Here is a 26,924-nt window from a genome sequence, read left to right as displayed (position 1 = left end):
TAGCTCAAGGCATAGTGAAATAAAGCTCCCTCCTGTGCTAAGAACCCGTTTTTCCTTTCCTTCCTCCCTGGCACTTCCTGGTCTTTCACTATGTGCAGTGGGCACGCAGAGCAGTGCCACCGAGTGGCTGAGGGCGCGTCTCGGATAGTGAGGAGACCCACAGTCAGTGGAATGTGTGCACGGAACGCACAGTGATCTGGCTCTCCCACAAGGAGACCAGAAATACATTCTGGCTCTGGCACCTCCCTAGCCCTGTCCTCATCTGCCTTTTCCTCCTTCCATCCTCACAAGGTTCTAAGCATCATAGACTCGGCTCGCAATGAGCCATGCTGACCTCCCTACTCCTCCCGCCGTCTCTTCCCTCTGCCCTGCATCCCCGTCGGCTTAGGAAGCAGCAGATCTGATGTCAGCTGTGCTGACCAGGTGTACTGTAATGCTCGGCCAACATTTAAGAACGTCTGGTTCAGGGGTTGGGGATTTAGCTCAGTGGTAGAGCGCTTGCCTAGGAAGCACAAGGCCCTGGGTTCGGTCCCCAGCTCCGAAAAAAAGAACCAAAAAAAAAAAAAAAAAAAAAAGAACGTCTGGTTCAGCCAGCGCCCACGGGGGCTCACAGCATCTGTAACTCCAGTTCCAGGGGATCTGATGCCGCTCCTGGCCTCCACAGGTACCAGGTGTGGATGTGGTAAGCATACCTACATGCAGACAGACAGTCATTCACGCAAAATAAAAAATAGTAAAGATAAAGTGAAAGGTGCAAGCTGATTTTTTTTTCTCTTAGTAATTCACTGCTTTGCCTCTCTGTGCTATGGAGGGGTTTTTGTTACTCATTTCCAAAGAGCAGCAATATCAAATTGTTAAACAAGTCATAATGATTCATTATTGAAGTGTATTGAGTTCATTAAGTTTTATCTGGGGAGAAGTGGGAAGAAGGCCTTCAAGACATGGCAGTAATTTAGAGCAAAATTCTTTCATTCCAGCTGCTACAGAAGACCCTGTTTGGGTCAAAAATCTCTAACTCAAACATGGTGCTTCCTATTCAATGCTAGGAGCCAATTTAAGATTGGAGCAGTGAAACAGGAATTGGGAGAGTGGATGGGGTGGAAATCCATGCAGACTTTGTAGTTTTGTTGTTTTTAGTGAACTATTTAATCACAGAACAAAAAAGTATTTGAATCCTCAGGGGTGTGTGAATTTTACTATACAGACATATTTTAAGCGCATGAGAGGAGCCAAGGTGTATCTAACCTAAGCTGACTAGGAAGGATTGTACAGACCAGAAGTAACCATAGGCTCGTCGGCGTGGTCCACGCAATGGTAAGGTTATCAACTTCACTGATATTTGTATTGAACTGTTTTCTAATCCAATGCTGTGAAAGGGATTTGTATGAGAAATTGAAATTCTATTAAAGATAGGCTCTCTCCTTGTAGCACAGGCTGGCCTTGAAGTTTTTAGCCTCTTGAGTGGGATTACAGATGTGAGCCATTACACCTGGCTCAAAACACTCTTAACTTCCCCTCTGGCTTCTCTTCAGTTTCCACGATCGTGTGGGACTTTGTGGGCCTTTGTCCCACACAGGTCACCTCTGAAAGAATAGCACTCCACTATCCCAGCGTGGCGTTTGGCTGCAGGATCAATGTCATTGCTGGGCCTCATCCCTATTTTTGGTGTGTTTCTAAGGAGTAGGCTGGTTGTCATGGTTTGCAAAGGACTTCTTCACGTCAGGATGCAAGAATATTGCAGTAGGCAGCAAGGGAGGCACAGGCCATCTGTCCCCAAGGGACGGACGTGTCTAGAGGAAATAAATAGCCTTCTAGCCACGATGCTTCGCATGTGTCCCTGCCCAAAGCTGAACTCAAGGTTTTGTTCTAGGATCCTGAGCTTCCAAACTGAGATTCAGTCACTAAGGAAGCCCACTGAGAGTAGCTGTGGTGGTTTTCAGTCATTCCAGATCATTCTCATTCTCTGCCTGCTGTCACTCCAAGCCATTCTCACATTCCCACCCCAGCAGCCAGGAAGATGAGCTCTGAGTCTCCTGGGAGGATGGGAAGACTGGCTCTAGAATACAGGACTCACAGAGGTTGACATGCGTCATGTGTTGTTCTCCACTGCTGAGTGAAGGCTTGGGTGAGAAGGATGCACAGCCCTGGGCAGCTATTGAAATGGACACAGCTTCGGTCTAAATAGATCACTAGTGTGGTTTGCAAAGTAGCACTCCAGTCAGACCCTGCCCTGACTGCTGGGAATCCCACAGCAGTTGGGAGTCAGCTCCCAGCAGCCCACAGCAAGTCTTACTCACCTGTTACTCAGCAGAGCGCTTTTGTCATCTGACAAACATGATGCTGCAGACACAGAAGAGGTGTGTCATAAGGGGGAGAGTGCCTGTGTGGAAAGGCAGACGCATTGCCCCACAGTGCTGAGGCTTCAAAAAGACTCCCCAGTCTTGTCCCCTAACATTGTAACTTCATAACAAGGCACTCGTGCCACCGGGGTGTTTGTAGGCCTCATTGCACTGGGCAGCCTACCTGGGGAACTCCAGTCTTCTGTGGCCTCTACCTGTGAGTGGCAGGACTGTTCACCCTCGTCTGTGGAGGCAAGCTCCACCACGGCTCAGCTGAGCCGGCTGAGTAGATTGACAAGCCTTTCCTGTTGGCGCTGGAACAGTTAGAGAGATAATACCACGAGGTCCGGAAGGAAGACAAAAAAGGATACACATTGATTTTCTTTTTCTGGAGGAGGAATGTGAGCAGAACTGTCATGTGAAGTCCCTGCAGCAGGACAGTTCCCCAGGGCCTCTAGCCTTCAGGGTGTCCTCATGGCCTCACCGTTGTTTGGAGGGGATGCTCGCCTTTTAACTCTTTCTGCCTAGTTGTCTCATTCATTTGTTTCTTCGTTTTCCTCTAGCACTAAAGCATTTTCCTGTTGCTTAATGCTTCTCTCCTACACTAATCGTATGCCCTTATCTCACCCAAAGCCATAAACCCCTTCCCTTTGGGCACCCAGTGAGCTCGTTAGTATGCGAGCAGATGATCCACACCCAAATCATCACCTCAAGAAAGAAACAAAGCAACCATCAGAAGGAGGGCAGGCTAAGAAGAACGCTATAAATGATGCATAGAGTCTAAAGTAAGCCACCCTGTCCTTCTTGGTGTGTGTGTGTGTGTGTGTGTGTGTGTGTGTGTGTGTGTGTGTGTGTGAGAGCACGTTTCCCACCCACAGCTACAGCACCCGCTCTCTCGGCGACAGCAGCATTTTAATGTCAGATGGAAACACCAGGCCTCCGTTACCATGGCAACCACAGAGTGGCAGAGCTAAAAGCAGCAGCCTTGGCTGCGCCACCTCCCTGCAGCCCACCCTCCTCGGAGGCAGGCGCAGATTCCCTTTGTCTCCTCAGGCTCCCCTTGCCATCCTTCCCCGGCCCTCTTCCCTTTGTGGCCTCCACATTACTAAGCTCTGCACCTGCAGCACCCAGGCCAGGGCCAACCGCAAAGCGGGTTTCACTGAGACCAGCCTTTACAGAAATAAGGGTTAGAGCTCAGCCGGAATTCTCGGCCCTCACCAATCATTCATCTCTGGGCTCCACTGACTGAAAGGATGGACCAGGCGCCTGCCTGTCCCCTGCCTGGGCTGCCCCCATGCTCAAGCTCAAGTGGAGCTAGAAGCGGTCACAACTGCCCATAAAAGATCCAGAGAGATTACCTTTGGATCTCCATAGCCCTTGTACTTAGTGAGAGGTGGCTGGGAGCAGTGATACCTGTGAATAGGTGGGCTTTTGTAGCCTGGGGCCCTGACAGCAACGCCATCCTGCCCCTGGCTTACAGATGCAGTCACTTATCTGGTCTCTGAGAACTCTATATTTATAAAGTGGAGATGCGGCCCCACCACACCCCCAGCTTAGAACTTCCAGGGCCTCTGCAGTGCGGACCCTTGATTGAGAAGGAGGAATTGTTTGAAGAGAGTGCTAGCTTTGCTGTCAGCTTAGAAGGCAAGACACAGAGACGGCCCAGCCTCCAACTCTCCTTCACTTTGGCCTGGGTTATGTTGCTTTTATTCACTATTCTGACCTACCCAGGAGGCTGAGGCAAGAGAGTCTCCTGAACATGGAAATACCAGGCCAGCAACATCTTAAAAAGGAGGGTTTGTATCTCCACAGACACACCGAGACCCAATTATAAAGTTATCCAGCACAGGAATAGGCATTTGTTTTGTTCCATGATATAGTCTCCCTCAGCCTGGCCTCCAGGTCACTATGAAGCTAAAGCTGACCTGGAGCCCCTGATCTTCCTGCCTGAACCTCCTAATGCTGCGGTTACAGCTGTGCCTCCCAGGCCTGCTTGATGTAGGGTTCCTATGCTAGGCAAGCTGCCCATCAGCCGACCCGCATCCCCAGCCCTACGCATGGGGGATGGTGTTGCTCTTGCTGCTTCCCTTACACGTTCTTCTAGTTATTCTTTATTATTGCATGTGTGTGTTTATGTGTGTGGTCATGCATGTGCATGCATACATTCCATGTGTGAGTGTAGAAGTCAGAGACTGTGGGGTCGGTTCTGTCCTCCCAGTATTTGGGTTCTGGGGATGGAATTCAAGTCTTTGCGGTGCAAGCACCTTTGCCTCTCGGCCTCGGTTTTTGTTTTGTGGTTTTTGATTTTGGTTTTGGTTTTGTGTCTCAAGACAGGGTTTCTCTGTCATAGACTGAGGTAGCCTCAAACTCAGAGAGCCACCTACCTCAGCCTTCCAGTGCTGGGATTAAGGCACGGACACCACATCCAGATCAAGGCATTTGTTTTAATAGTGTGTTTTGCATGCTTGGGAAGTTAGACCTGATTGCTTAAGGTGAGGCTGACTAGCAGCAGCCAGAACCCCTGAGCTCTTCCTGCCATGGCCCTGAACCAATGTCTAGTATCATTTGTAATAGCGCACAACCTCCTTCCACCATTTCTGTATCAGAAATAAACATAAAGGCTGAAGATGGGGGTTCTAGCTTCACAGTCATCACACACACACATACACACACACTCACACACACACTCACACACACTCACACACACACATACACACACAACCACACACACACACTCACACACACTCACATACACACACTGGTGCTTGTGAACATTATACTTGTGTATTTAATATTCTTGCTTGTTATTTTTGCTCTGTTTTGGTTTTCTTTGGAGGGTGGGAGTTGAGTGAGATAACCCTCTTCTATTCGAGGTTGGCCTAGAACTAGCTCTATAAGAATGATGAACTTGGGCTGGGGATTTAGCTCAGTGGTAGAGCGCTTGCCTAGGAAGCGCAAGGCCCTGGGTTCGGTCCCCAGCTCCGAAAAAAAGAACCAAAAAAAAAAAAAGAATGATGAACTTGAACTGCTGATCCTCATGTCCCTACCTCCCAAATCCTGGAATCACAGATGTGCCACCACACCTATCTGCTTCCTCCTCTTCCTCCTCTTTCTCTTCTCCCTTCTCCTTTTTATTGTTTTTTTAGCACAATTTTATATATCATACCTTAAGGACTCACATATTTCCAAGGTATTTGGATAAATGTGATTTTGAGCAGCACACAGAGTCATCCTGAAGCAGGCTACACATTCAGAACATATGAAGAGCTCTACAGGCCGTGGCCTGTGTGTGGAGAGGGACACTCAAGACGTCTTGTGTAAATATGCAAATCCAGTCTATTTCGTCTCCCATGTAGCCCCGTCTCCTAACCAGCCTAGATATCTATCTTCCTGGGGAAGGGGAGGTTTTCTTCTTCTTCCTCTCAAAAGTGAGGGTTTTTTGTTTTGAATTTTTGTTTGTTTATTTGGTTGATTGGTTTGGATTTTGGGTTTTTGGGGAGCTTGTGTTTGCTTTTGCTGGTTGGTTGGTTGGTTTCAGGCAGATTTTCTTTGTGTAGCCTTGACTGTCTGGGAACTTGCTCTGTAGACCATGTTGGCCTTGAACTCAGAGATTCTCCTGCACTAAAACATTTTTAATATCATTTCTTCACGGAAGAGTGTACAAGACTAGACTAGGCCCCTTGTTTCAAGCTCCCATCACATTCTTTGAGATGGAGTAGGGAGCGCAGACATCAGAGGCCAGCCTAGACTGCAGAAGACCCACCTCAAAAAAGAAAATTTTTTTAATTAAAAAAAGGTCCAAAACTAAGCGATCTATATCATTGTTGTTGTTTTACGTTTTTAAAATCACATGTTGGACTGGAGAGATGGCTCAGCGGTTAAGAGCATGGACTGCTCTTCCAGAGGTCCTGAGTTCAAATCCCAGCAACCACATGGTGGCTCACAACCATCTGTAATGGGATCTGATGCCCTCTTCTGGTGTGTCTGAAGACAGTGACACTGTACATATATATAATAAATAAATCTTTTTTAAAAAATCACATTTCTGTGTGTGTTTGGGGGAGCCTGATCCACAGTGTGCAGGGGAGGAACAAAGCACAACTTACGAGAGTCAGTTCTCTACTTCCACCTCGTGAGTGCCAGGACCACACTCAGATCTTCACCTCAGCAGCCTCTTACCCCTGAGCCGCCCTTCCAGCCCAGGGCTTCTGGTTTCAACTTCTTAAGGTTCTCCAGCAATGCTTTTCTTTCTTTTTCTTTGTGTATGCAGGAGGCAGGGTGCGTGTACACACATGTACATGTGTACATGGATGCACGTGAGGGTGCAGAGGAGGGTGTTGGTGGCGTGTCCCGCTCTATCACCGTCCGGTGTAGTCTGTACTGTCTCACTGAACCTGGAGCTCGTCTGCCTGGCAACAAGCCCATCAATCCTGTCCCTACCCCCGACCACAGCACTAAGGTGACAGACACACATGACAGACCCACAGATTTTTATGTGGGATCTGGAGATTTGAACCTCGGACCTCATGTTGTGCAGCAAGATTCTTATGCTCTGGGCCATCTTTCCCTTTCTATAAGTCCTAACCAACTATTATGGCAATATTCTATTGGTAAATATTGTTAATCTCTCTTTATTTAATGTGCATTGGTGTTTTGCCTGCTTGTATGTTTGTGTGAGGGTGTCAGATATTGGAGGAGTTATAGACAGTTGTGAGCCACCATGTGGTTGCTGGGAATTGAACCCATGTCATCTAGAAGAGCAGCCAGTGCTCTTAACCATCAAGCCACCTCTCCAGCTCCTGTTGTTAATCTCTTACTGTGAGAAATTTATAAATCAAATTTAGTTATAAGTATGTATGTCCGTGATTTCAGACAGCCTCTGAGGATCCTGGATGACAGGAGATGGGCACAGGTGCCTTGTCACTTGCTAAGCTGTTTCTCAGCCTGGTAACTAGGGCATTTACCAAAGGCAAAGCCAGACTAGCTCCTCTCCCATCATTCCCAGGGCTGTGATCACGTGGGGAACCCTGCTGGTTCCACTCACCACCCAGAGTGAAGCTGACTTTGGGGCAAGGACCCAAACACTTTCAGGGCCACTCTTTCTCAGCTGCTTTTCAGCTTCTAAGGTGTAGTCAAGTGCAGTGAAGGTGGACTGTGATGCCGTGCAGTCTCCCAGAAATGGGAGCCTCAGAGCCTTGGTTTCAGTCGTAGAGTTGAGGCCAATGTACTTAGTAGGAGAAAGTGAGCAGAGATAATCTGGGGCACCTCATACCATACCAGGACCTCCCAGAGCCTCTTTCCCTTCAAAGCCTCTATGTCTCCTCCTGTGACAACTATTTAACACAGACGGGAACTGCCTAATCAGGACACGCACCATTTTCCAGACTTACCGGGGCAGCAGTGACCTAAATTTTACTGGGGGTGTCTAACATCTAGCCCAGAGGAAGAGTGTCTTTGGTTTGATTGTTCTCATGCTAATGAAGTTGGGCCAGTAATTCCAAGTCCCCTTAAAGATGGCTGAGTCACTTGAGGCTATGCGTTAGCACTCTAGAAAGCACCAGTGCGGCATCGCTACTTCCAATAGAATTACTCGCACACCCACTCGCTCTCATTGGTTGTATTTTTAATTGAGATATGAGACAAATGAGTAGGAATACAGGAGGTTGGTGGAAATGGCCCCAACTACCTATGCCAGCCAGCTTGAGAGCCGATCTTTGAGAAATGTGACTAACCCACTTCCAAGCCAAGAGATGTAACAAACGCAGTGGCAGACTGTTCAGCCCTCTCTCCCAGTGACCCTGCAGGCAGTAAATTAGACCTACCTTAGACTAAAGCCACACACAGTGGAGGACTGCCCACCCAGCTGGGGACTGCAATGGTCTTCTACTAGAAGTGTGTCTGCACTCACGGTTACACCAAATTATATGAGAAGCCACATGAGGACACTCCACATTAAAATCTCTTGGGGGAAGAGGGCAGGGCAAATGAAAGCTAAGCTTCTCTTGGGTCCTTAAATCAAGTTAGTGATCATCAAGAAAATGAGAATTCTTCGTGGCACACAGGAAAAGCACACATGCGGCTTGAGTAAACCCACATTCCAGCCACCAAGCTTCAGCCCATATCTAAACAGCCATTTCTGGGAACTTAAAAAAAGAAAAAGAAAACACACCCACACACAAGAGAGAGTAGTCTGATGGACTTGGGCCCTGAGGGCCTGTGATGTGTCCACCCTCAGCCTCAGCAGCATGGCCAGTGGCTTCTGTGATGTGGGATTCCTGGGTAAGAAGGACTGGACCTCGGTCCCTGCCTGCCCTCCTGACCCCCATTATTGTGCCAGAAATAGAGGCTCTGTCCCAGGGTAAAGAAGTGAGGCCTCCCGGAACGTGTCCTCTGTTGGAATACAGCTCGCCTCTGCCTGACGTGATCACTGTGTCCTCATTCTGTAGCCGAGGCATTAAGTCAGAATCTGAAGATTGATGCATCATGTACTTGCTTAAAATAGCAAATGCAGAATGAAGAAGGCAGAGCTGCTAGCCCGCATGCAGAGCACAGTGACAGGAGGCCTGCCTGGGCTCTGTTCATGGCGGCGTGAAAGTGTGTGTTGGAGGAGGGGATGTTTTCCCGAATAGTGCTCCCAGGGTAGAGGCTCCCTGGCCACAGTAAGACCAGGTACATGTGTAGCTGCCATGGCTGAGTGCAAATCCTTCTCTGCTCTCAAGCGTGTGGTAGAGAGTGGGCAGCTGTTCCTTTTCTTCTCGGCGCCCTGGGGTTGCTTTATGAGTTGTTCTGTTTTAACCTCCCTGAACTCCCTGCAGTACAAAAATCCCCAGTTACTTGCTCTCTAAGGAAGGTACCCGTGGGTTATGCTTGCCCAGGTGGCCATCAAAGCTTAGTGACAATGAAGTGGAAATTTTATAAAAAGTACCAAATGCTGAGAAGAAAGTACCGTTCTTTGTCAGCTTCTATGGGATTTTCAAATACCCAAGTTAAAAGCATATTCTGGAACCCACAAACTTTCCTACCACAGCAGCACCATGGCAAGTTGTTTCTTAGGCCAGAGGTGGTCAGGAAGAGGCCTGAGCCCGGACTGCACCACCATGGGGTTAGCCTCAGCCTTTCTATGGGCATGGGACCCGGGCCTTGTGCATGTTCAGCAAGCACTCCAGCCCAGGAACTTTGGCCACCTCTCCATCCCTGACTGCTTCCCTCCTAAAGCCCTGCCACACTAGCAGCCAGAAAGGGGACACTCGTCCACGCTGTGCCACAGTAGCTGCCCGCATGCACTTTCTTTCCCCTTTCCCCTTCGCTAAGCCCTTCGTAAGAGAGATATGTCTGTAGCCTTAATGGAATCCCCAGAGCAGGTGAGCTGGAAGGTAAGACCTGGCCTAGCTGATTCTAGGCTCACACCCTCAGTGTTCTCTTTCGACTCAGAAGTACATAGAACCAAGAAGACCCTGTCCCGTGTCTTCCTGCTAGACCGTCTGACTTTGGTATATTTTAACTAAAGTTCTAAAAGTTAATATCCCAGACTTTTTCCAGGCTGTAAACAGACACACAGGTAGCCCTTAAATAGCAACTCAAACTGTCTTTCAATAAATCCTAGCTGATCGCCACTGGACAGCCTCCAAATTCTTCCAGATCCACCACAATTTTGGCTTGCAAAGCAGGCATTACTACCACCTTCCCTTCTTTTTCCTCCTTCATAACTATTCTGTTACTTCTAGGAGCCGTGTTTTTAATGCTCAAACACTTTCAGATGTATGCCTAGTGCATGGTGGTGGAGATATCTGGAGTCCTATGACAGCCTGATCTATGTAACAAGTTCCAGCCAGTGCTACATAGTGAGACCCAATAACAACAAAAGTAACAACAAAGAATTACAAATGAAAAATATTGAAAATCACAGGCTGGAGAAAAAGCTCAGTGACTAAGAGCATAGCCTTGCTGAGGACCTGTGTTCAATTCCCAACACACGCACAGGAACCTCACAACTGCTTGTAACACTGGCCTTTGGCCTCCACAGGAACCTGCACTTGTGTACACACACACACACACACACACACACACACACACACACACACACATATCTAAACTAAATTCGTAATTTGTAAGAGTTTAAAATGGACAAGGGTGACCACCACCAGGTGACTTTCATTCTTTCTTTATCTTTTCTCTCTCTTTTTTAAAAAAAAAAAAAACAAAAACAAAAACAAAACAGGGTCTCTGTGTAGCCCTGACTGTCCTGGAGCTCACACTGTAGACCAGGCTGTTTCTTGGTACATGGTCTCATGAAGCCTTGGCTGGCTTTGAACTTACTGTGTATCTAAGGATGACTTTAAAGTCCTGATCCTCCTGCATCCACATCCTGAGCGCTAAGTAGGATTACAGGTGTGCCAACACCACACCCAGCCCTACCTTTCCTACAGAGCACAGGGCCACTATGCTATCTTACGCTGTCTTTCTAAGGAATCACTTAAGACACAGGAAGCAGTCCTTCTATGACATACAGCTGCCTGAGTCACACCTCTTCCTGTAAGGGAGAAAGGTGTGGGTTTTGTGTATGCCCAGGTCTACATGATGCATAGCGAAACCCTGTGGATTTTCCAGTGCTGTCCTCTGCACTCTCCCAACTAAGGCCATCTTCTTTCTCTCTAACTCTCACTACCACCCAAACCGAAGATCTGGAGCCATGACCAACTTTAGAGCTGCCACATCCTCCTTTTGGGCATCTCTGTTGATGTCTTGCCCATTCAGTGACCTTGGCCCACTCTCCAACTTGTTTCCTGACTGGTCTGTCTCCCTCCAAGTGCCCCATTCACCTATTTCCACATCCTTTGTCTTGCTCTGTCAATCCCCTGGATTGGTGACTCTGTTGAGAACTAACCATGCCAGGCACCCTTTTGGCACAAGGCTCCCTTCTTCCATAGAGCTTTCCTTGAAAGGGGATGGAAGCCAGGGAAAGATAGAAGACAGCCAAGAACTCAGACAGTGGTGAGCGGCGGAAGGGAATAAGCATCCCTTGTCTTCTCTGCTCGAAATCCTTACTCAAGGATTCTCACTGCCCACGGATTCTGCCTGGACGTCTCACCTCTCAGTTGCCTGCCAACCTGGCCGGAGGCGTCTCCTACACAACCTCCCAAACATACGTGAGCCTGGACTCACCATCTAAATCCTCATCCCCCTCTGAGGGCAGAGGAGATCCAGCCAAGCTCCATGGGAGAAGGGAGGTTGGAACTTGAGGGATGTTATTAGTGACTAGTGGGTGAGTCACCATCAGCCCTGGCACACCAGGCTCAGTTTGTGTGGCACCCACTTCCGTCGCTATGTCTTGATCCATGCCCATAGGGAGTCTGGTACAGAACAGGCCCTGATTTCCCCCCTCACCAGAGCCTAAGTCACTGGGCAGATGTATCTGCCTATAAAGCCACACTTCCAGACCTTCCATGGCTATGGTGGGGCCGTACCCTCCATGAGAACTCTTTGTTCTATCTGCCTCCCTTCCCAGACTGTGATCTCCCAAAGAAGAAAGAACTGTCACCTCACTGTACAGAGCAGGTTGGCAAGACTATCCTCAGCCAGTGCCTGGGAGTCCGAATCCAGAGGGACAGGAAGTCGAAGTCAGCCTGGGCTGCGCAGTGCGAACCTGTCTCACAAAGGAGAAACTGAGCAAAAGACTGTCAGGAACCCCTGAGTTCCTAGCAAACTCCTTTGTTCTTAGTTTCCATCCCTGTTCAAAAGTGCCAGCCTATAACGTGGGCCCAGTAAAAAGTCTTATCTGTTCTCTTGGCAAGTTTGGTTTTTTTGTTTTTTTTTTTTTTCTGTTTTTTTTTTTAAGTATCTCTGGCCCTGGTGCATTTGTATTTGGACTGTTTTAAATGTTCTCAGGTGACAGGGACTAGGACTCAACAGGCTCCCTGTGAAGTCCTAGACTCTGGCCAGCGGTCATAGCTCCTGGTCCTGTGAAGACCTAGACTCTGGCCAAGTGGTCATAGCTCCTGGTCCTGTGAAGTCCTAGACTCTGGCCAGCGGTGGTCATAGCTCCTGGTCCTGTGAAGTCCTAGACTCTGGCCAGCGGTCATAGCTCCTGGTCCTGTGAAGTCCTAGACTCTGGTCAGCGGTGGTCATAGATCCTGGTCCTGTGAAGTCCTAGACTCTGGCCAGCGGTGGTCATAGATCCTGGTCCTGTGAAGTCCTAGACTCTGGCCAGCGGTGGTCATAGCTCCTGGTCTTGAGCAGCTTGAGCTTGACTCAGTAGAGATGTCAGTCCAGAGGAGATCATGGGTGCTGCTCAGGCGCCATCCAGTCCTATTTAGCACCTTCATTAAGGATGCAAACAGAAGGACTGGAGAGATGGCTCAGAGGTTAAGAGCACTGTCTGCTCTTCCAAAGGTCCTGAGTTCAATTCCCAGCAACCACATGGTGGCTCACAACCATCTGTAATGGGATCTGATGCCCTCTTCTGGTGTGTCTGAAGACAGCTACAGTGTACTCATATATAATAAATAAATAAATCTTTTTTAAAAAAAGGATACAGGGGTTGGGGATTTAGCTCAATGGTAGAGCGCTTGCCTAGCAAGTGCAAGGCCCTGGGTTCGGTCCCCAGCTCCGAAAAAAAGAAAAAAGAAAAAAAAAAGGGTACAAACAAAAAATAGACACCACTGTGCACAGATGGTGCTAACTGTGGAGGTGCTGTGAGCAGAAGTGTTAAGAAAGGAGAAACAGAAACGTAAGCAGGAAACAGCAAAGATGTTTTATTAAAAAAAAAAACCCTCAGTACAGCAAAGATGAAAAAAATCTCTCAAATAAATACAAAATAAATCCCTCAGGACATTTCAGCAAAAGCATAGAGAGATGTAAAGTCAAGGAAGGAGAAGCTGCTAAGAAAGGATGAGCTGCGGCCAGGCAGCCTCGAAGCCCTCAGAACTGCACACTGAGCTGTGGCCCGCTAGGCTGTCATTCCTTTTCTCCTGTAGCAAAGGCTTGGTTTGTTGCTTCTGGGTGGTGGTGATGTTTGTGTATGAGAACGAGCTGTAGCTGCAATTACATCCTGGTAGTGTGGCTTTGGAAGGTTGCATTAGCCCTAATAACGGCAATACGTTGGCCATTTTGGGAGAAATGGTAATGATCCTTGAGAGAGGAATATACTACAGAGTTAAAATAGACATCCCCAGGCTGGAGAGATGGCTCAGCAGTTAAGAGCACTGGCTGCTCTTCCCGAGGTCCTGAGTTCAATTCCCAGCAACCACATGGTGCTCACAACCATCTGTAATAGGATCCAATGCCTTCTTCTGGTGTGTCTGAAGACAGCTACAGTGTACTCATAAATAAAATAAAATAAATATTTTTTAAAGGTGGGACACTCCCACACCTATAGCTCTGATTGGGACAGGGATAAGTCAGAGCCACTCGCCCTCCGGCCACCCCGGGGTAATGCAACCTCTAACACACATCTTCATCCACCTTGCTGGGGCAGAGCAGGGCTGCTGGGGTGCACATGGAGCAGAAGCCTTTACCTCTTAGTTGACAAACTGCCCAGGAATATCTACAGAGCAGCCATTTTCCCCAGCACTCTACCTGGGAAGACAATGTGTCCTGAGGGGCTGGATGTGGAGCTCGGTACAGAGGCCTTGCCTAGCATGCAAGGGCCTTGGTTCAGTCCCAGCACTGAAAAGGGAGGAAAGCCACCCTAGGAAATCAGAAACTGCACACAAGCTCTCCACACACCAGGAGAGTGCCCCTTCTGACAGCCTGCACCGGCCTGGAAGCCTTTGTCTTCTGGCCAGGTAGAAGCTGAGGTTTGGAAGGAATAACACCCAGCAGAGAAAGGAGGAGAGGTAAGTGGGCCACTGCAGGGTCATGGCTGCAGGTCAGTGTCCAACCCCAGCCACAGACTTAAGTGCTTTCTTTTCCCTGTGACTCACTGGGGCCTGGGCCAGGCTCTGCCCAAGGCTAAGAGCACTCAAGTGCAAACGGACAGAAGGGTGGTTGGAAGTGTCTGGAGAGCTGATACTCCAGCCGTGCCGTTCCCAGCTTGAGAAGTTACTTGACACGAGCTTCTGTAACTTCCTCCTCTATAAAGGGAAGGTGATGGCAGGCCCTCATGACAGCTTTGGGAGGGATTACATGAGATGACGCATGTACAGTGTTTAGCGCAGTGCCTACTGCCGGATAAGCCCTTAATAAATGGATGATTTCCTGCCCCTGCCCCAAGACCCTAACATGCTGCCAAGCCTAGTGACCACTGGAAATATCTACAACACTCTGTAGCACTGAGAAATTTAGAGAGAACCGGGGTCCACTCACCTCCGTCAACTCAGGACATAAGAACGACATAGTCATTGATGTCATGTTTCAAGCCCCATCAGTCCTGCTGTGTAAAATGACCAGTGATGGGGTACTTGCCTGGCATCTGTGAGACCCTTACTCGACCTTGCTGCTGGGGAAAATCTACCCATTCGCTTGTTCTCTGTCCTCCCAGATATTTTTATCTCCCTTAGAATCTCCTTTAAAATGAGGCATTTCTTGGCATTAAGGTTTACAGAGCAAGTAGATATGCTTTACAGAAGGGCCCTCCAATGCTCAAAACAGACCCCTTGAATAGTGAGTGTTCCTTGTGCCTCTTAATCACACTACACATAAACATCCCCTTGTACAGAGCAAGGTGCCAGACGTGCACGCACACCTCCTCTGGCCACTTGTAGGCCCACACCTGGATCTGATGGCTCCCCCACCACCATCTTCCCAGCCTGGTCTCATCTTCCGGTTACTGTCTCATAGTTTGGTTAGCTGCACCTGCTCTCTTAATCATGTCATTAAAAATAATCAGTCCACAGACACTGGTGTGTCAGACACTATAGTGGGCACTTTTGGTAAGACATGGACAGTACCCAGGGCCCACTGTTCAGGCACAGATGATAGTGACCTCATGTTCAGAGGTTAAGACTCCAGCCTGGGTCACTATGTTTGAGTCCTGCCTCTGTTCTGTGACTCCAGGCCCTGTTTCTGAAGTGGAACGTGCCTGCTGTCGTGAGGCTGTCAAGAGCCAATGTTTACACTGCTCTAGTACTCTGCTACTCTCAGAGTGAAGGGCTAAGGGACGACAGAAGTGTGTGTTCTCACAACTCCCACCATGTCCAGCTCAGAGTCAGCAATTGGGGGGTCTGGTGAGGGCGGCTTTCTCACCATCTCCTACATGATGGAGAGAGAGAGAGAGAGCAAGCTGTGTGTCTCTCCAGTCAAGGTGCCACTTTTGGCTGGGTGCAGCCTAGGGGTAGAGTGCTTATCTCTAAACACATGTTTGGGGTCAAGACATTGTGTTAATTAGTACAATTCCTAGCATCTTTATTAGATTTGATTACATTTTTAAATTATAGATTTCCTTTTACCAATATTATATGTCTGTGCATCACAGGTGTTTCTGGTGCCTATAGAGATCAGAAGAAACCACTGGGTCCTCTGGAACTGGGGTTACAGAGAGTTGTGAACTGCCATGTGGGTCTTCTCATAGAAGACCAGCCAGACCTCTAACCACTGCGCTTTCCCTCTAACCCAACCATTGTGACTTTTTTTTTTTAAATCAGTGTAGAGGGCTAGAGAGGTGCTCAGTAGGTAAGAGCACATTTTGTGCAGTCATGGGGACCGGTATCCAGATTCCCAGCATCCCTCTAAGAAAGCGGACATGGTTACACATATCTAACTTCTTACTTGCTCTTATGGGTGGAGGCAGGAGCATTGCCTATCTTCGGGTTATGTGACAGACAGACCTCAACTCGGAATGAAGTAGAGGGCAGCAGAGCTGGACACCTGATGGCTTCTTTTGGTCTCCAGGCACACAGGCCCACAGGCACAGGCATCCACACACACATGTGTACATACTATGTACCACATACATACACATACACACATGCAAGAAAGTAGACTAGATAGATAGTATGAATATTTCTTGTGGGCTATCTGCAAGTTGTATATTTAATTTGAGAACTTTGATAGAAGTAGTTCGGGTCTGAAACATGAATACAGGTGAACCCCAGCAAATATTATTCCCTTTCGAGGTTTCCAGGCCAACATCCCCCTCTCCCTCCCCCCTCTCCCTCCCCCCTCTCCCTCCCCCCTCCCCTCTGTGTCTCTTTAAGGAGCTTGTGGTTGTGTTTTTCAGGTCCGTCTGAGAGACGTCTTTAACCCGCTTATCTACTTCAATAATTTATTGCATTCGTTTATTCAAGGTTATCTGTGACTATTCTATGTGGTTGTGTAATTTTTTAAAAGTGAACTATTTGTATATAGTTTCACATCTATGTGCATGTTAAAGAAGTCAGTTCTCTCCTTCTACCGTGTAGATTCTGGGAACTGAACTCAGGTTGTCAGGCTCAGCAGCAAGCACTTTCCTACTGAACCACTTTGTTTAACTTTGAGCCAGTCCCTCTAGACCTGCACCTTGAGGGCCCCAGCCTGGCCTTCCACTCTTGCTGCAGGACCCTCCCTTAGCCCTGCCACCGGGAGGCTGTCTTTTTGTTCCTTTAACGTCCCACTGTGGTTCCCATGCTCTGTAGAGCCCCAAAGCACTGAGCTGCATGCAGGAGGCAGGCTTGCTGGGCTGTCGGGTACTAGGAAAAGCATAGCAGAGCTCCACACTCCAGTCTGCGCGGATACCTCAGAGCTCATGACCTGGCAGGAACGAGGGGAAGGGAGAGTGAATGACAGGGAGAGGCCAGCCCCTGGGTGCCTGTTCCGACTCTGCTCACAGCACAGAGGATGTACACATGCAGAATGTGTGTGAAGCAAGCAGGGTGTGGGGCAGAGAAGACAGAAACCAGTCGGGCCACAGTGGTCAGTAGGAGAGGCTGAGACAGAGCAGTCTGGAGAACTGGCTGTGGTCTGCGTAGGCAGTGGAGGCGGAGAAAGCTGAGCTACTCCCACCCGTCGGTGTGTGAGGAGTGTCTAGACTGCACTCTTGACAGGTTTGACAAGGGTTGACGCCAAGAGCATGTGCTCCCCCTTCCTCACGTGAAGACCCAGTTGCCTGTGGAGTAGTGAGGGATTTCTCAGAAGTGGCTAAGAATGTGCTAGAACCTCATGCTTGAATGGGGACAATGATTACATTATTATCTGTCATTAAAACCACACGGGTGGATATTATACTCTGTGGTAAATACAAACTCTGATGAACATGCAGTAATGATTAAGAATGAGAAAATGAAGCCAGGAAGACTCTTGCAAGAGCCCTGTTCATCCTTGAGACTCAGCCCAGATGCCCCCTCCCTGGGGACGTTCACTCAGCCACCATGACCAGGCCTCTTCGGTGTGGTCCATGCCCAGCATACGATGTAAGGCCTGGTTCTCTGGCATGCGCTCGCTAGAGGTTCTCAACCTGAAGACCGCTTTGGCAAATCTCTCTCCAAAAATATTTACATTGCAGTTCATAACAGCAGCAAAATTACAGTTAATGAAGTAACGATGAAAACAATTTTATGGTTAGGGGTCACCACCACATGAGGAGCTGTGTGAAAGGGTAGACGTATCAGGGAGGTTGAGAGCAACTGCAGGAAGTGTGGCACCTCTGTCCCTAACACACACAGGAGCCAGACGCCTCAGCTCGCTCTAGAAGCCAGCTGTGGTGCAACCCTGACCAAAACAGAAGCAGCGTTTCCCCAGCAGGGTTTTGAAAGAGCTGTGCTCCGAGAGTCAGCATCAGCAGGGGGAGGGGGGCTGCTTCCTGAAACAACACAGAAAAGAGCTCCAGACCTCGGTGTGAGCAAGAGCAAGTGACATCCAGTGGGGTGTGGCTCTGGGGTCCTCGCACCACATGGGAGATAGCTTTCATCTCTTTGTGAGCATCTCTCTCCAGCCCATATCCTGTGACCAGACAGTAGAGCGTACACACTAGCTTCTCAGGGGCACTTCTGTCCCTCCCAAAAGTCCCAGGAATGCACCTCCCTTCCACACTGGCCAAGCCAGGAGACCTGCAACCTCCTGGGTCACTTTCTCCGGTTGGCTTCAGTCTGGAGACGGCATTTCCCAGGTGACCAGGGTCCTGACCAAGGAGGGATATTCTCTCAGCCTGATTCAGCTCCTGAACATATGTGGATGTCCCTTTGTGTGCAGTGCCTCTGGGTACCCAGCTAGCACTGGGACCGTGTCTTCTCACACCCCAGCAGCCTCTAATGAGCAGAAGAGGGGAGTCTAAGTGAGAAAGGGAGGAACTGGAAAAGAGCCATTTGCCTGCAATGATGGCTGAGAACAGATGACAGGAGATGAAAGTCCCCAAATACCACAATTTGCTGAGCCACTAAATCCGTAACAGAATCTGGGGAGTAAAGGCCCCTCCCCCCACAGCCAGCCTCCCTCAGCAGCTGTCACTTGGCTTGGCACACCATCAGAGGGAGACACCCTGTCTCCATCTCCGTTCTCTGTTAAAATGAGGGGAGAACTCTGACTCTATAAAGACCCCAGTGTGTGCTGGGGCTCAGGACAGAGTTGGGTCCCTACTCTGCCCCACAGCACCCAGTCTCCCGTGCCTGCTGGGATTGCCCCAGCTCCAGGCCCCGAAAAGCCTCTGGCTGGTTTCGTTGTTGTTTTGAGACAAGGTCTCACTCTGTGAGCCAACATGTTCGTCTTATTGCACTTCAGTCATTTTAGCTGAACTTAAAGTAAGAGCATCCCCTGAGGCTGGGCGGTAGTAGCACAGCCAGGGACACACAGAGAAACCCTATCTCAAAATAAACAACCAAAATAAAAAAAAAAAAAAAAAAAAAAAAAAAAAAGAAAGTACTTCCCTGTTTTCTCCTTCCTGTCCTCTACACCCTACTGTAGGGAGGTACACACTGAACATCGTGTCTACCGTGGACAGTGTCATACGGCCACCACCTCTGTCTACTTCTACCACTCCAAAAGGAACCCTAAGCAGCCTACCACCCCCGCCCCTCCGATGCCCCTTGCAACAGCTACTCTGTCCCTGTTGGAGTCTCAGAATATGTGGCCTGTTGTAACTGGCTTCCTACAAAGTTTATTACCCTGTATTGATACTTTACTGCATTGGACCGTAATATCCCAGTGAATAGATCTGCCACACTTTCAACCACTGATGAACAAGTAGGCTGCCTCTGCCTTTGGGAAATACTTCTGCTGTGAAATCCGATGTACAAAGGTCTTGTCTGATGAACCCCTGGGGGTAGAACTGCTGGGCCAGACACGTCTGATTGCTTGGTATGCTAAGGGACTGTGACAGTACAGCCAGGCTCTCTCCCTTTGTGCAGTGTGGGCGTGGCAAGCAGTGGCCTCCACAGCTGCTCTGTCAATCCCCACTTCTTCCTAAACCCTACGGCAACCTCCCAAAAATGGCTGGACACTGGGTCATTCAGGGCTGTGCCAAGGGAAAAAAAAAAAAAGAAAACACCTGGAGCCTGGGGACAGATATCCCATTTCTCACAGTGACAACACCAAGTCCCTTTTTTCTAAGGAGCTGCCTGCCTCCTGGGACTCCTCCATTCCACAGCCATGTGGTTACTTTGCCTCTGGAATGAGTGTCTTGAGTGGGTGTTTTGGGCCTAGGAGGACCATGGACAGTTGAGCACAATGCTCCCCTCATTATGAGGCAAGAGTAGCTATAGATAAAGTGCCAGGAGGGGCTGTCCTGTCTGCAGTGTGAGGGACCGAAGACTGTGAGGGCACGCTGACCCAGCAAGCCCAGAAACAATGACCTAGCTAGAACTGCCCGTTTGCACCGGGAGCCCCCTGGACCTCCAGGCACAGTGCTCAAGCCCCCGAGACCCCTCACTCTCCAGCACCTGTAGGCAAACACGGAAAGCACATCCATGCGAATGGCGTGAGAGCCCCGCACTGTCAGGTTGGAACAGAGCTGAGAGTGCCCAGGGCATACGTCATCAGGCAGGGGCCGTTCAGAACACAAGCGGCCGGACAGTTCATGGGCCTTCTGAGCTATGTGACGAGGGCAGAGAGCGCAAGCCAAGTCTAAAGTGGCTCGCCTGCACTCGACTGAAGACGTGAACCTCCCTCTGGATAGTGTCCACTCCCACACACAGAGCTCACATCCTTCTAAATAGCTTGTGCCCTGGTCTCCAACTGCAGACCAAGAGGACGGAAAAGACCCTCTCTCCAACCGTCCACTTATTTTTTCTGTTTCTGGGGCTCAGTGCACTGAGGTAAATACTGGGTGAAAGCTGGATGCAGGTGGCAGGGGGGTGGTGGTGGTAGTGGTGGTGGTAGTGGTGGTGATGAAATTACTCTTCACCTGTCCTCACCACAGAGTAGTGAAGAATAGATTCTCACGTATACTTTATGACTATAAGCGACCTCTCACAGGGGCTTGCCCAAACCCAAGAGCCAATAGGACTGGAATCCAGGCCTGTAGCCCTAGACTTGAATTTAAAGATCCAAAATGAATCAGAGGCTTAGAGTGCCCTACCCAGGAATCCAGGACAGAGAGTGGAGGACAGTGGCTCATGCCTGTAACTCCAGCATCAGGAAGCTGAGGCACGAGTTCAAGGTCAGCCTGACCTATATATAGTGAGATCTCATCTCAGAAGACAGAAGAGGGAGGGATGTGGAGGGAGGAATGGCATCCTTTCTTTCCTGATACGTCCTAATTGCTTCTTACTCCATCGAGAGTAATGCTAGGAATCGGGAGCTCAGTGTTTGACACAGACAGAATCTGCAGCTGAGGGGAGGGAGGGGAAAGGGGCAGCCCAGGAGCATAGCTGGGTGTGGCAGTGAGGAAAAGCTTCTTATGTTTGTACTCTGCCTCTCTGTGACTACCTCCCATGTCACCAGAGGACCAGGACACAGTCATTCCAAGCAAGCTCCCCGGGGCAGGCTGATGCCCAACACTGCCCATGAGAGGGAGAGGAGGCCCAGCACTTTCCTGGGTCAGAGAGAGAGCTCCTCCTTGGCAGATGGAGAGGCAACACAGGCCAGAGAAAGGCGACCAGCACAGGCCCAGAGCCCTCTGCATCACAGTGCAGAACAACCCAATTCCCTGGTTCCCTGCCTTCCTCCTAACAGACATTCCTTCAACATCAGCATCCTCTGGGAGGGAGGGAGGGAGGGAGGGAGGGAGGGAGGGAGGGAGGGAGGGAGGGAGGGAGGGAGGGAGGGAGGCCAATCTCAGTGGCCCTAACTTGTGTGTGGGCCTCCCCAGGTATGGGAGGCCCTGTGCTCTGAAGTTCCTGAGAAGCAGTTCTGTCCCCTGCTCCCCTCCTATCTGTTCCTGTCCCAGGCAGCATTTCCTCCACTGCTCAGACTGACTGGCTGACTGGGACAGAGGGGAAAGAAGGAGAGCAGGCAAGTCTGTGCCTTTTTATCCCTGGGACACCAAAGCTCTGCTTTCCAGATAAAGTCCTGCCAATTCCTGGGATGCTCTTCCTGCCTCTCCCAGGCCCAGACCAAAATTAGGGCAGTTCCTCAAACACCCAAAAGAAAAGGAAAGCCATGGCTGGTGACACTCTGGCCAAGACTTGGCAGAGAAGGCTTCTATCAGCAGGGCCCACAGCAGCATGGGGACACGCGGCACACCGCTGACTGCATGGTGCTTTCTCAAGATGGCACTGAAGGAGCCCCTGTAGGAGCCATTCCCAGGGAGTCTGAGAGAACCCAGTGTGCATCCTGCCCCAGCGAGAGGAGGAGGGCAGGACAGTGCCTTCCAGCCCGCTCCTTTCCTGGCCCCCAAAGGACTTAAGTAGATCAGGACCAAAAGTCCAGGGGTGACAGGAGAGGCAGGGAGGCTGACCAGGCTTGGGAACCATCTTGTTCAGCAGCACCCGTAGAGCTGGCCCTGCCTTGGCCAGTGTGAAGCCACACGGAAGCTGCTGCAGCCGGGGGCCACGTATCTCACCTGACTCCCGGGGGAATGGGAAAGAGCCTGAGTCACTGCCTCTGATGGGCTCCGCTATTTCTGTCCAACTCTAGTTAAAAATAACCGTCTGAGCCCAGGTTCTAGCTGTGGCTGACGAGACATTAAGTGTTTGGTACTTAACGCGCACAGGTCTCTCCTGTTCTGTTCGCTGGCTGTTGAGGCAGGGAGGAATCAGCATCTCAGCCTCTCCAATTCTGGGGCCTTCTATGGGATGAGCCACCGAGTGTCCCTGGACGCCAGGCCTTGGGGCCCGTGCTGTCGTCGTCATCATGCAGCCTGATAATCTGCCTCAGCGACTGGGTCTTCTGGACCAGCCAGTGCTCCCGCATAGACAGGGAACTCTTGTTTAGCTGGGCGGGGCTTGGCACGAGCTGGGCTCAACCCCTGGCTTCCTACACTGCCATTCAGGACTCATCATCAGTCGGCTGGGAGCTCCCTTAGCCTGAGGAGACCAGCGGGTTGAGACCCAGCCTGTTCCCTAACATGCAGCCCTCGCAGCAACAGCGAAGGAGCCCATCCTAACTGGAAGCTCCTAAAACAACAACTCCCTCTCTCCTCCCAACTGATGTAACACAGCTGAGGGGCAGTGCCGGAGCAGGCTGTCGTGTGTGCGCGCACGCTAGGCGCCAGCCTACTTACGAGTTTCTCAGTTTTTAGACTAAGCTGCAGCCAAGTACACCGAGGACAATGTGCACTGCTGGGGGGTTGGGGGGCTCCCATTTCCACGGCAGGGAGAGCACGGCACACCAGTCAGCACCAAGTGGGCTTCCTCGGGATTCAAACCCATTCCTGTGGCTCTCCTGGTGGATAGGAAGTGAGATACCATCCACCCTCCTATTATTCTGTGGCAGCCAGGCGTGGGGACCATCTGTGCTCTGTGGGAACAGCCTTCACAGGGTGGGGTCGGCTCAGACCTGCTTTGATTGGGTAGCTCTAGTGATTGAATCCTAGCACTCGCACACACACACACACACACACACACACACACACACACACACACGAAGCAGGTGCTTTACCACTGAGCTACCCTATCTCCAGTCCTCTCCCCTTCTTAGCTTGCTCAGGCTAGCTATAAACTCACTCTGTAGCCCAGTGAGCCTTGCACTACTGTCCTCCTAACTCGACTACCTATGTAACTGGGATTGCAGGCCTGCTGCACCCCAGCATTCAGCCTTGGATCCCTTTTGTCATTAATTAATGTATTTATTCACTTTCTATCTCAGACCCACTTTTGACAGCCAGGCTCCATGGCAAATCGCTAGGTGGATTCAAGGCAGACATTTCCTTGAGGGGATGGGGGAATCCTAATCTCCCTGTTGGTAATCAGAGATAATTGTCATGATTCAGAGCCCTGACACTCTTTCTCCTGGGACACCCAAAGCCCAGATGAATCAGTCCAGCCAGTTCTTGTGGCAAATGGCTCAACCACGTCCGCCTCCCTGGCCCATGGGCACACAGGGTCTCCTGGAGTGAACAGTCCTTCTGCCTCATCAGCGCCTGTGGCCACAGCACACAAATCAGGACCACCCTCTGCTCTCCTTTCCTCTGGGCCCCTCCAACTGCTGTGTTCACCTGGGAAGAAAGCAGGTTGAACCCTGAAACTACCACCCTACAGGAGCCTGGCAAATGGCAGGGCCCTGGGGGTTGCCCAGGAAACCACAGCACTCTCTGCCCACTCACTGGCTGCCTGGCCTGTCTTTTCCACTCTTGCAGTGAGAAGCGCCACCTTCAAGTGAACGTCACCAACCCGGTGCAGTGCAGCCTGCATGGGAAGAAATGCACCGTATCCGTGGAGACCCGGCTTAACCAGCCACAGCCTGACTTCACCAAGAACCGCTCCGGCTTCATCCTCAGTGTGCCCGGGAATTGACTGCTGCACACCGGAGGCCTGGCCCAGGGGAGCAAGAGCCTGGGCCTGGCACACAGCAGGCCAGGTCCTCGGCCTCGCCATCCCCACATCTGTTCCACCTCGCTCAACATCCCAGGAGCTCGGCTAATCGCTGTTTGCCCTCTAATGCCACTAGAAATCAGCTTGCAAGGGCCTCCGCTGGGCAGGACTCCTCTGCCTTTTCTGTGGCCCTGCTCATGACCTGTCCTACCTGGCTTTCTGCCTCTGCCCTGCCTCTGCTCTCTCAACTTTCCATACTCCCTGCTCAGGAAACCAAAGACCCTCTTCAGCCTGCTGGGCTGACAGCTAGACCACTTCCCACCCCAAGCGACTGGATGGCTCCTGTAGTTGGCAGGAGTGCAGTGGCCACTGCTGACCCCAGCAGAGGGATGAGAGGCCCGGAGCCCAGGACGCAGTTTCTGGATCCAAAGCCACATTATCTTAGAGGTTTGGATCCAGCATCCGTGGGCAGAGGGATTGGCCCTGCTTTGTGACCCCTACCTGATGCCTCCTTCCACAACATGATTGCAGCCCTTAGAACCTAGCTCAGAGCCCCTCAGCACAAGCCCCGCCCCCAGCAGCCAGCCAAAGCCACTGGGTGAGCGGGTACATCTGCGGAGCCCATCCCTCAGCCTCGATCAACCAGGATCCCTCCTTCCCAGAGCCTGTCCCTGGGAGAGCTTTTGCCACCAAGGTTCTAGCCCTGGACTTTCTAACCACTTCTCTCATGGAGACACCCTGCTGCTACTCCAAGGACCAGTTTGCTTAACTCACAGCCCACATCCATGGTCATCTTAACCTTCTTTCCTGCAGATTGCCAGGTTGCTAATCTGCTGTCCCCTCTGCTGTAAGCACAGTGTCAGGACCTAGTGAGGAGGTACAAGGAGCAGGCCGTGCTTGGAGTGCCCATTCCCCCTAACCCTCTGGCTGCGCCTCCTCCTCACTGGAGACCCGGAACTCTGAGAGAGCCAAAGCACACAGGACCCAGCAGTGTGGGTTAGACAAAGCTGCAGCTAAGATCGGGGAGTCCTGGCACTGCAGGCCAGGCCAGGGTCCCCACCTAAGCCACATAATCTGCCTGCCGGAGCCTGGCCCCCGAGCCCCCTCCTGGGAAAGTGCTGCCCATTTGCCAGTGTCTGCCCAGGAGGAAGGGCATCTGCTTCAGAGGCCTTCCTGAGACCCCTGCTCCCAGCCTCAGCTGGTAAGGCCTCTGGGTGGCACAGGCTTGCTGTGGGGAAGCCCAACACGGAAAGTTTGCAAGAGGCGAGAGGTTTGTAGGAGGCGAGCGAGCCACAGCGCTTTCAGAGCCAGGCTCACATTTTCTTCACTTTTGACCCGACTCTGCTCCCTAATTCTCACCCTGCCACCCTAACCCACCAAGTGCCTATGCGCTACCTCCTGTGCCTTGGCCCGGGCCTGAGGGAGTCACCTGGCTGGCCACGGTGGTTCCAGCACCTGGTCTCCTAACCCTTTTGCAGAGCTGTGGGGACAGGGACGTTTACACTGCAGGCAGTTTGCAACAAAACTCCTGTTGCCATGCTGCCCTCGAGAGGCGTTCTCATCCCCCAAGCCTGGTGAGCTGCCAGTTGTGCGGACCTGACGGAACCACGTGACTGGAACCACGTGACTGGAACCACGTGACTGGAACTTCACCTTCCCACCCCACTTACCGCCCCAGCGTGTTGCGTTACACTAGACATGCTAAGTGTGTTCATACACACCAAAGCAGTTATGCCAAAAGAGTCGCGGGTCAGAAGGGATGGCTCCCCTCCCACCCTCTGATGTAGTCTGGGACCCCTGGCCCAGGCCAGCACCTCCCACTGAGGGCTGCCCTGTCCACGAGCACTTTCTTATGTCCTAAAAGTCAGCGTGTGGCCACTGAAGGACCTGGAATTAGAGGTGTGGATGATCACAGTAAGAGCTCGGGAGAGGACACAGTGATTGTATGCATGGAGTAGGGGTCTCTTGAGTTCATGAAATGCAGTTTATGGTTTGGTGCATATATTCCTATTTTCCATTAAATTAACTTTATTTCTAAAGCATATTTTGATTTACCATCAAGAGCAATAAAGCATTAAATCTTATTTTAAAGGTGTTCTGTTTATCATTGAGAAACAGTGACATTTTAGCTTAGTCAACTACCATTCCAGAAGCTAGGAGAATTAAGCACAGACTATGTAAAATGGGGGGGGGGGGGACTTGCCCAAGGCTTTTGAACAGAAAAATTAGGGAGCAAGAAGCAAGCCATGTGAGGGAAGCAAGAGGCAACCTCAGAATCCAGTCTAGGAACTCTGGCCCGCCCTTCTCAAGCCCCACTGTAGAATTCTCTTTTTTTTTTTTTTTTCTTTTTTTCGGAGCTGGGGACCGAACCCAGGGCCTTGCGCTTGCTAGGCAAGTGCTCTACCACTGAGCTAAATCCCTAACCCCCCACTGTAGAATTCTAAGGGACGTGTTTCTGAACTAAACACACAAAGGAAGGCACAGATCCCCCTGGAAGCTGTTGGGCCAGCACAGCCTCTTCCAGGAACAGGAGCCCTAGCACCCAAGTGCTCAACACTGCAGGGTCTTGCCAGTCCATGGGACCAGCCTGGACAAGGTGAGGAGCCCTAATCACAGGGCTCCCAACAATGGGTGCAGGGCCAGCCAGAGAACTGATTCCTGCTGCCCTCTTCCCAGCGACCAGACACAGAAGCTGAGGTAGCAGTGGTAGGTAGAGGGGAAACCCGGATTCCTTTAAAGCTAACCTTTGGCACACCAGGAAACCTGTCTGTCCTTGCTGGCCTTGGGGCAGTAGATGCTGAGCAAGGCAGGCCCAGGGGAAAGTGGGAGC

At 50.7% G+C, this 26,924-nt stretch overlaps 1 protein-coding gene across 2 annotated transcripts in view; it reads left to right on the top strand.

Moving 5' to 3' along the window:
• Positions 1-26,178, top strand: part of Myo1d (myosin ID) — a 276,692-nt gene extending 250,514 nt beyond the window's left edge. For both annotated transcript variants that reach the window (XM_087569948.1, NM_012983.2), the window contains 1 exon segment: positions 23,920-26,178. In XM_087569948.1, coding sequence (XP_087426074.1) covers positions 23,920-24,076 — 157 coding nt within the window. In that variant the 3' untranslated portion in view covers positions 24,077-26,178.
• Positions 26,179-26,924: the final 746 nt, after the last annotated feature.

The sequence above is a fragment of the Rattus norvegicus genome, chromosome 10, assembly GCF_021556685.1.
Source record: "Rattus norvegicus strain SHRSP/BbbUtx chromosome 10, alternate assembly SHRSP_T2T, whole genome shotgun sequence".
NCBI lineage: Eukaryota > Metazoa > Chordata > Mammalia > Rodentia > Muridae > Rattus > Rattus norvegicus.
Note: the sequence above shows the minus strand (reverse complement) of the source record. Positions and strands in the feature narration are given on the sequence as shown.